General features: G+C 37.8%; 2 protein-coding genes and 1 pseudogene across 3 annotated transcripts; 1 reads left to right on the top strand and 2 right to left on the bottom strand.

Moving 5' to 3' along the window:
* Positions 1-81: 81 nt before the first annotated feature.
* LOC147923957 (alpha-mannosidase I MNS5-like) lies at positions 82-1817 on the bottom strand. The gene is made up of 7 exons (XM_087495488.1): positions 1605-1817; positions 1312-1450; positions 1134-1215; positions 958-1043; positions 746-846; positions 506-618; positions 82-306 (listed from the first exon to the last, which is right to left on the bottom strand). Coding segments are annotated over exons 2-7 (537 nt in total). The 5' UTR covers positions 1314-1450; positions 1605-1817; the 3' UTR covers positions 82-153.
* Positions 1818-1956: 139 nt separating this feature from the next.
* On the top strand, positions 1957-3135 carry LOC147923956 (F-box protein At5g25290 pseudogene; annotated as a pseudogene).
* Positions 3136-6230: 3095 nt separating this feature from the next.
* LOC147923955 (uncharacterized protein At4g04775-like) lies at positions 6231-9640 on the bottom strand. Of its 2 annotated transcripts, XM_087497157.1 has the most exons (4): positions 9488-9640; positions 9026-9093; positions 6715-6947; positions 6231-6633 (listed from the first exon to the last, which is right to left on the bottom strand). In XM_087497157.1, the coding sequence occupies exons 3-4, from the start codon at positions 6945-6947 to the stop codon at positions 6318-6320; spliced, it is 549 nt and encodes a 182-aa protein (XP_087353283.1). In that variant the 5' UTR covers positions 9026-9093; positions 9488-9640; the 3' UTR covers positions 6231-6317. The 2 variants fall into 2 exon arrangements, 1 of the variants encoding a protein (XP_087353283.1); XR_015587647.1 differs by lacking the exons at positions 6231-6633; positions 6715-6947 and adding an exon at positions 7301-7777 and having other exon boundaries at positions 9488-9628.
* Positions 9641-10482: the final 842 nt, after the last annotated feature.

The raw sequence follows: 10482 nt of genomic DNA, 5'->3' as shown, positions 1-10482 counted from the left end.
CTTTGCTTAGTGGGAGACTAGAGACGATGTCATACATGATGCATAATTTATCTAGGGGATGCAGCTAATTAACGATAAAGATAAAACAAAGAGATATATAATTATCCCAATATTAATTCAGTTCTACGTACGGTTTTTAATTAAATAAAACTTTTAACAGACGAGATAGTAGTATCCGTGTTGCTCGTCAGGGACATGGACATGGCAAGCACTCTCTCTGTGTTGCTCAGGACGTCTAGAGTTGAGAGCTTTCGATGGACATACTTGCAGTGACAATGCGCTAGCTCCACTTTCCCATGCCCCTCTCTGCATATTTGCAAGTTCCTAGTTTAGCCAGAAGCAGAGGAAGGACTAAATAATGCATTAAGACTCGATTTGGTTCTTTTAATGCCTACCCTTCTGTCTATCAACTAAAAAATATCATTACTATGCAGTGTAACTAAACTAACTATGCATACAAGTCTTATTTCTTCAAACATGAACAGAGCTGGATCAAGTGACTGACCTTTGAAAGCGTCCAGTTGCCTGAGAAATAACTTTTTGGTACTTTCTCATGCCAGGAGCTCACAACCTGAATAGGGTGGCCCTCGATTTCACCAACATCTAGGTACCATGGATCTGCAAAACGAAGGAACAAAGGAAGAATATAGGTATCTATTGTCAACGGAGAGGTGCCACAAATCTGGCTCTTCACATAATAAACATTCAGGGTGAGACAAGTAAAAAAAAAAAGACAAACAAAAACCTTTTGTAGCTTGGTATAGGTAGAACGTGGATTCTGCTAATTCAGGACGTAGTGGATAGTACTTCATTGTCGGATGTATCATTTGATGATCTAGTAGATACCTGAACAAATTTTTGTTCAGCGTCCTTTAGTCCAAACAGAAAACTTTAAAATGACAGAGAACTCAAGATCCAAGTAGGAAGCCAACTAAGGAAAGACAATTAAAAACATACCTCTCAGGCAATACACCAAACTTCTCCCATACATGGAAAAACTCGCGGTGCGTTGAATTTGCAGCTGCAATATCTCCAGCGAGAACCTAGTAGCAAAAACTTAAGCATGAGAATCAGCAGATCCCCTTTTCAACTGTTTTTGTATGAAATTTAAAGAATCCATTCATTCATTATACCTGTAGACCGGGCCAAAACGCCTGAAGACTTGTGAGCTGCCAATAAGTTGGTTTCCCACTCCACATATTAGCTTCATGGTACCTAAACCAGATAAATAAACTCATTACTACATCGAGCAATTTTCAGTTTGAGCATTATAGAAGTCGTAGTGTCATATAAAAGAGAGTGTGGAAGTACATTTTTCCAGGCTAGTATATTATTACCAAAGCCCCTGTATGAAGTACTTTTGAGATGCCAGAACTAAACATTTGCCAGTAGTCTTCTTTTCCAAAAAGAATATAAGCCTTCAAGAGGTATTCATAGAAAGAGTCAACCCCTTTAGAAGACCAGAAATAAAATTACACATTAGAGATTGAAGAGCCAAGGCACAAATTCATTCCGCACATAAAAGTAAAATGATTTTGCAGCCATCTCTTAGGGAAAAAGACAAAGAATTGCTACTAGATTCCCTCTGAAAATGAACAACATACCAGCTCCAATGCTGGAGGAGTACTCCAGCCATTCCCCAGTTACCACATCCAGAGTCGTCCCAAGCAGATCTAATGAACTTCGCATCCTCCACAGCTGACGAAGCGCACGTAATGCAGCTGATTCAAACCTAGGGTCACCAGTGAGCCGTGACAGTGCTCCCATTTCAAGAATGAGAGAACCTGACGTGTAAAATGTATATTCCTTTCTGCTCCAGTCTTCGGCATCTGTGACAATCATGACCAAAATGGCCTTGGCTATTATGCTGATATGAAACAAAACACTAGATAGAGCCCTTCTTTCATTTTTATTCTGTGGCCATTAAATTAAATAAAAATTTTAACAGACGAGATAGTAGTATCCGTCCTGATGGAGAGATGTACGCTGAAACGACAGTTGAGTTGTCCGGATCGTGACTCTGCAAAGGCCCTGCGTTCGAGTTTGATTCTGCAGCCAAAAGGCGGGTCTCCGTTGCTGATGCTGTCTCCAGAAAAAGATGGTTGTCGTGTGTACAACCCTAACGACGATACGGTTTACGAGACGAAGAGTGACCTTCCAGGGTATCGATTCGTGGCAAGCTCCGGCAAGTGGTTTCTGGTTTATATTATAGATGTGTTTAGCGAGGAGGAGAGGATCGATCTTCCAGGACTAGAAACATTCATTCAAGGGTAGCTATTTTGAGATTGAGCAAGAAGGAGAAGATAAAATCAGACATGTATTGATCGGTACGCGTCCTTCTACTGCCGAAGATGTGAGAGGTCTATTGTGGGTCGACGACAAGAAAGGAGGAGACTACGTTGTCTTGTGGCATTTCGAAAGGAGCGAGTACATAGCGTTTTGCAAGAAAGGGGATGATCATTACCGCGAGATTTCAACACGGGACGATGTTCGCTGGGAGTTACGAGGCGTAAAACATATGCTACTTAAAGGTTACGAATCTTTACATCTTTGCCACCCGTGATTTCGTTCGACGCTTGGATTTGTCTGGAGGACCGGTTGGTTTCATTGATGTGTCCGAGAAGCATAGGTTTCCAATGTGGGAGCCACCTCTTAGTAGGGATGAAATGGAAAGAATCAACAAATATAAGATCATCTCATCTAACCAAAGCATTGCTGTTACAAGCTCTGGTGACGTTTTGCTTGTCTATACTTACGAGTTAACCTCAAAGGATAGGGTGTTCCACCTGTACAAGAGGGATCCTAAACATCTTTACGCGACTACCTATGACACCATGCTTGTTGAGGTACATTCTCTTGGTGATGAGGCCCTCTTTTTGGATTTGGGTATCACCGTGCCTGCTGATCATACCCTTGGTATTGAGCCTAACTCCATATATTTCACCCGCGGTGATCGTATCTGTCACCGCCTAACTTCATCCCTCGACATCTGTGTGTTCAGTTCAGTCTTACCACAAAGACCGTCAAACGCTACCCCTGTCTCGATGGCTTAAACATCAAGGATGCTCAGTGGTTTCTTCCCTCTTGATTCTTACGTTCCTCATGGTTTCCTCCCTCGGCCTTGCTCTCTTTCTTTCTACAAACAGACCTATCAATATTGTTACGAGAGCAGGATCAGGTCCTCTTAAGAGTTGTTATGTTGAATTTTTGTATTCCTTTCTGCTTTAGACTTCTGCATCTGTGACAATCATGACAAAAATGGCTTTGGCTATTATGCTGATATAAAACACATTGGCTTTGACAATCATGACCAAAATGGCTTTGGCTTCTGCTTTAGTCTTGTATTCATTTGGTTCTCCTTACCAATTAATTTGACTTGGCTTATTATTTGTTTGTAGTTTCTTCTTCCTTCTTTTGACAACTTGACGGCCACTAATTTAGTCTGCAACATTCTCAGGGCTGGAACTTGACAGCCACTAATAATGTTGGCAACTGGATTGATGGTTTTTACTCGTTGCTCTCGGTAAGTTCTTACTTCCATGTTTTTCTCTGACGCTCTTAAAAAACTGTTCACTGGCTACACTTTTCTTGACTTGACTGACCACTGAACTCTGTTCTTATCAGTTATGGTTGTTTCTTTCATGCATGAGCTATACCATCCAAATGATCTAGTACAATTTAGTATATAAATCAAGTGCAGAAGATCAACATCTTATCTCACTTTGCTTCTGTTAGCATTTCATGACAGGTACACATATATATTGACATTTTGTGTACAAAGTGGAGCAAACTTGCAAATATATTGACATTTTGTCATTCCTTAATAAAAGATATGATGAAAACCAATTTTTATTGATTTAATTTATTTATTAACAAGTTCTATTGTTCTTTATTAACTAACTAAGCTAGGAAAAATAAATTTAACTAGCCTCATCTGTGGGCGCACGGCATGATATGGAACAAATGTATTGCATTAAAAAAAAGCTAAATGTCACATAGATGATGTCAGAATCGATCAAACTGAAATATATGTATAACGAAGAAGCATAATATTTAATAAACACACACACATGCACTTGTGTGCAGATTGAAAGAATGTAAATAATTTTCTATATGTAAACAGTGAATCATTATATAATTGAAAACTAGAAATATCTCGGTGAAGGATCTTGATTTATTAATCATTTAAAATATCAAAGTGATTTACCATGGTTAAAATTGCAGTGAAGCTATTCTTAAAGACATGTATATAGCTAAACTAAGAGCATGTGCATTGGTTGGGACAATTTTTTGGTCCCTCTAATAAATTAATGTTATTTTCAGTGTTTCTTAATTTTGGGATGAACATTGGTGTCCCTCACAATTGGTCCCCTGTAAAAAAAAATATTATTTTTTTAAATATTTAAATTAATAAGTAAAATCATAGTAAAGTTTAAATTCAAATAAAACATATAACATTAATAATATAAGAAAATTACAAAGTTACAAAAACTTTGAGAAAAACAAAACATACAATTAAAACATGAAAATAAAAACATAAACCGTAAAAACATCAAAAGTAAAAACAAACATTTTATTTTCAGCATAGAATTTTTGTAATTAATCTTCATTATATGGGAGATGTCCAAAGTTTGTCCAAATATGCTCAACCAAATCTTTTTTTAACTGGTCATGAACTTGTCTATCCCGCAAATGTGTTCGACGAGTAATCGTACTGCTCATATTTGAACCCAAACTGGCGGCACCGACGGTATATGTTTGATCCACATCTTCTCCGTGTTGAAATTCAGAAACAATGTTTCGGAAACTGTATGTTTCTCGTTCATCCTCGACAATCATATTATGCAGTATTATGCATGCTCTCATAACATTTGTTATTTTGTACTTATCCCATAAACGAGATGGATTTTTAATAATGGCGAATCTAGCTTGCAAGACTCCAAATGCACGCTCAACATCTTTTCGCACAGCTTCTTGTTTTTTAGAAAATAGAGAATTTTTCATACCTTGTGGAAGCCGGATAGATTGTATAAAAGTGGCCCATTTTGGATAAATACCATCTGTGAGATAGTACCCCAAATTGTACTCCCTTCCGTTGACATAGAAGTTCACCTCCGGAGCATTGCCGGTAAGAACGTCATCAAAAACATTTGATCGATCCAGAATATTAAGATCGTTCATAGTACCTGGAGCTCCAAAAAAAGCATGCCATATCCAGAGGTCATACGAAGCTACTGCCTCTAACACGATTGTAGGTTTTCCGGTTGATCGTGAATACATCCCTTTCCAAGCTGTTGGACAATTTTTCCACTCCCAATGCATACAGTCAATGCTCCCAACCATACCAGGAAATCCACGTTTTTCATTTTGATAGAGTAGTCTCTCTAGGTCGTCTTGTGTGGGGCGTCTTAGGTATTCATCGCCAAATAACAAGATTATTGCGGCGGTAAACTCGTGCAAATATTTCCGAGCTGTTGAACCACCAATTCGTACATACTCGTCAACTTGGTCAGATGAAGCACCATATGCCAATTGGCGAATGGCTGCAGTACATTTTTGTATAGGTGACAAACCAGCCCGACCGGTTGCATCCTGGGATTGACGGAAATACTCGACTTCTGTAGAGAGACGTTGCACAATACACATGAACAATGGCCTGTGCATGCGAAACCGTCGCCGGAATAAATTCTCTGGGTATGTTGGAGTATCACTGAAATAATCATTCCAAAGATTAATGTGGCCTTCTTCCCGGTTTCTCTCTATAAAAATCCGTGGCGTTGGCTCTATTGGTTCTTGAATGACATTAGAATTTTCGAGAAAATTATCAAAATAAGCATCAAAATAAGAATCAGAATCATCCACACCATCCCTTTGGTAGTGGTAATGGTTTGATGAAGATGCCATTTTCGAAAGAACAAAAGGTTGAGAAGGTTTGTGTTGATTTAGTTTGGTTGCTTTTACATCAACAACAAAGGAAGTATATATATAGGAAAGTAGAAGCACCAATTTGTATTACCCGTGAATGTTAACCTTACATAACCCGTGACTCATTTGTGTAAGACATGACTCATTTGTGTAAGAAATGTGACCCGTGATTGTTGCATCTACATAACCAATGACTCATTTGTGATTTGAAATGTGATCCGTGATTGTTGCATCTATATCACCCGTGACATTGTGGGACTAAATTGTGAAAGACTGTACATAACCCGTGTCCTTGTTACACAAAATTTTCAAAGTCATATCAATGAAAGAGCATCATAGAGATTAGAATGTGTACAAAGGGTTTTCGCTCAGCTTAGCCATAGTCAAGAATATTAGCCGAGTAATATCACAACCATACCTAGCAAAGCTACAACAATAGCAATTACTAAAACCATCAATTGAAAACCTTGTGAGAACCTATTTATGCTCTTCCCTAATTCAAACACAAGCTTCTCTAACTGCTTTATTTTCTCCTCGCTTTCATTACGGATGAGTGACTCGTAGTCACTAGAGATTGTAATGCTATCTACCTTCTCAGCAAGGACTTCACATTGTTTATTCATCTCTCTCATCTCCTCCATTACAGCTGCATCCCACCACTTGTGAATATGCATATCACCATCATCAACATTCGCACATGTGAAAAACCTGCATTGACCGCGAATCATGAACTTCATCAGTTAGAACATTAAAAATCAGAGCATTATTTATTTATTCTAAACTACTTACCTTCTGTTCTCGCTTGAGGAGAGAAGAGGCTGACCACCACAGTAGCATACCTTGGGGAATCCGAATTCAACCTCTGGTTGGGGAGGGTATTGTCTCGACTGAGCATTGTTGAAATTACTCTCAGCCTCATCCATCCGAATCAAAGCTGCTATTTCCCTGTCCTCAGTGTCCTCAGAATATCTTTCATACTGATATGAGGAAGATGGCTGAGAGTAGTTGTAGTCTTGACCCATCTGCAAAATAAGCACCAAAATAACACAAGTACAGTTAGTATATTATCTCTATGTCTCAAAATAACACAAGTACAGTTAGTATATTATCTCTATGTCTCAAAATAACACAAGTACAGTTAGTATATTATCTCTATGTCTCAAAATAACACAATAAGCATCGAAATAACACAATCAGTACAACAAGGAAATAATTATATTGACAACCAATTCGAGAAAAAGATAACAATATAGATAGCCGAGTTGATGAAACAAGAACATAACTAATATATTACTAAAACAGAAATTGAAACTTAGCATACATAAAATACGAAATACATAGTTGCATCTTAATTCATTATTACATCATTCTAAGAAATACTGTGCCACTATCTTATCCTTGATAACTTGATCAGTTGCACTGAGTGGCTCTGGTTTGGCAAGTAGTGTGTCTAATATGCCAAGCTTCTGTAGCTTCTCCTTCTCAGCCATATCCACCTTTTTTACTTCCCACATGCTCTTGTACTCAGCAAGAGCCTTCCCCTGAGCTTTGTTCCTGCTGCCCTTTGCTGCCTTGATACCTTGAGGCCTCATCTCACAGTCTTGCTCAGTCTGGTTTTCCTTGCCTTGTAAAGCCTCGGATTGTGAAGCTGCTGCTACAGGTTTCCTCTTTGTTCTGACTGCAGGTCTCGGAGTGTTAATAGCATTTTGGTTCAACCATTTCTGCTCATACCTTAACAAGCACCAACAATGCTCCATTGTAAACTTTGACCCGTAATCAGCGAAGTAGATGTCGTGAGCCACCTTCACCACATCGTTCTCAGAGTGCCCACTGCTGTTTAGTCTCTCTGCAGCTGCATAAGCCCCACAAAACTTGTTAGTGTGGTCATTAATCTTGAACCACCTCTGTTTACAGTTTATGTTAAGCCCTTGTTCGCCATTGGCTATAGCATGAGGAGACTCGGGATAGTATTTCTTAACCCTTTGCCAAAAGCTTCCCCCCCTTTGTTGATTTGAAATAATCGGGTCCTTGGAAGTGTTCAGCCACGCACTGATGAGGATCTCATCATCAGCCGGATTCCATTTCTTCCTATCTTTCCTGACAGGTGTCTCTTGAGAAAGGGGTGCATCCTGTGATTGTTGAGAGCTCGAAGCAGGTATTTCATAAGCGACATTGTGGCTAGATTGGGGAAAACTCTCATAAGGAGAGTTTTCTAGGTTAAATGAATCTCCTTGACTGTGTAGAAGATCTAAATAGCTAGAGGACTGACTGAAAGTATTGTGAGAACTCATACTTAGAAGAGCAGAACCAAAGACGAGAGATGTTCTCAGAGGACATAAATCAGAGATGTTTAAAAGAAGAACCAAAAAGAGAGATGTTACAAAGAACATAAATCAGAAATGTTTAAAACAAGAACCAAAGCGAGAGATGTTCCAAAGGACAGAAATCAGAAATGTTTAAGACAAGAACCAAAAACGAGAGATGTTACAAAGAAGTGAAATCAGAAATGTTTAAACCAAGAACAAAAAAGGAGAGATAGAGGATGATGGAGAAAGATTTAAGACTGGCTTCGTGTTAAAAAGGAGATAAGTTAACAAGTAATAAGTTATTACCATTTAACTACCTAAGTCTAATCATAATTTATTACAACTTATACAAGTACAAAGAGAAGTAGTACCCCATTAAATACATAGAGGAACTGGTGTAAGACAAACATTAAAGACTTCAACTGTGTTTTTAGTAAGAATAGAGTATTTGGAACAGATTTCCAAATTAAAATATCTCCGGTTTTGACAGAATTAGTTTGTTTTGAAGAGATTTTCAACTGAATTAGTTTGTTTTGCATTCATATACTAGTTTTAAAGCAAATCTAATATCTTAACACTAGTATCATACTATTATCAGACTTCAATCATCAGCACTAACAACATTTTTACGACCAATTTATGCTCAAGATACAAATCAGATTATCTTGTTAATGAGACAAGCAAAGCATTTTCAACAAGCAAAGCATTTACAACTAGCAAAGCATTTACTAAAACAGAGTCCACCAAACAACAAGAAATTGACATTTCAGATGCTAATGAAATCGAATAATTACCTTTTACTCGATTGTTGTTGCTACTTGTCCTGTGAATTCCCGTTATGTGTGGCTTACTTCAGGTGACACTGACGAAAACTCATGAACAACAAACAATTTCAAGTGAATACTCGGTTTAACATAAAAAAATTCAGACAAACACAAAGAAACTGCAACATTCTTATAGCAAAAAGCAATTAACTCAGACGCAAATGCAGATGATAAACCCAGAAACATAATCCTAAAAACAACTTCGACCCAAAGCTTCTTGTTCTCAAGTATTGAAACCATAATCCAAAACCCTAAATCGGAACAAAAATCACAGAGGACATATACATAAACAACGATAGTAAACTATCCAAACAAGAACCATCGACTAAACTTTCGGATCCCAAATTCAATTTCCCAAAACCCTAAATCGAGAAAACAACAAAAAGAAAACTAAATTGGGGAAAACTTCGGAAAAGAAATTGGAACACAAACCTCTTTCAATTGGAACCGGCTGATTTCTCTCGAGATCAAGCAGCAGATCGCCCTTCGCGTGATGATATTTAGGGATGAAATCAGATCTCCAAACGAATCGCCGTCGAGAGAGAGAGATAGGAGAGAGAGAGAGTCGGAGAAAAAAATAAACCCGAACCAGAGAATTTTTTGGTCTCACCCTACAGAAACAACAAGAACGAGCCACACGTCGCCACGTGTCCAGAGGGACGATGCAAAATACGTCCCAATTGTGGGAACGGTTCCACAATAATAATTTGTTTTTGATTTAAATCAAACCTTTTAATACCGTGGGACGGGTCAAAAATCAACCAATGCATTATACCACTCTCTGACAATATTATTGCATATTATTTCAGTGTACTTTAACAAAAAAAAAAGTATTATTTCAGTGTAAAGAGCTTATCTGCACTGCATGGAAGATTAAATGGTCTGATCATTTTTAAATCATCGATAGGAGATTATGTTGGGAATATGATGAGTGCTAATTAAAAAAGAGGAGAGAAAGGACTCATCAGAGAAAGAGTCCATGTAAAGAATTTTCTGTCGTTTCAAAAATATTTCATGCAAAATTGAAAGGACGTATAATCAAATATCTCTAAGAACGCGACTCAAAATTTCGACTCCATTCATCTTTCAATTTTTTTCACACGTTCTTTAATTATATGATTCAAATATATAAATCGTTGGTCCCATTATAAAAAAGTCTCAATGGAAATGAAAGGAAGCTTTTGGAGACTCTTTGCATTGTTACGTATAAATAGGCGTGTAGTGTTAGTGTTGTTTAGTTATGTTAGGACAGAACAAGAAGAAGCAAGTCAAATATCATCATATCTTTTATTAAGGAATGACAAAATGTCAATATATTTGCAAGTTTTCATCATATCTTAGTTGGCTCCACTTTCCCATGCCCCTCTCTGCATATTTGCAAGTTCCTAGTTTAGCCAGAAGCAGAGGAAGGACTAAATAATGCATTA

Source organism: Camelina sativa, chromosome 17 (genome assembly GCF_030686135.1).
Source record: "Camelina sativa cultivar CO46 ecotype springtype chromosome 17, ASM3068613v1".
Taxonomy (NCBI): domain Eukaryota; kingdom Viridiplantae; phylum Streptophyta; class Magnoliopsida; order Brassicales; family Brassicaceae; genus Camelina; species Camelina sativa.
The sequence above is the reverse complement of the archived record's forward strand: the minus strand, read 5'-3'. Positions and strand labels throughout refer to the sequence as shown.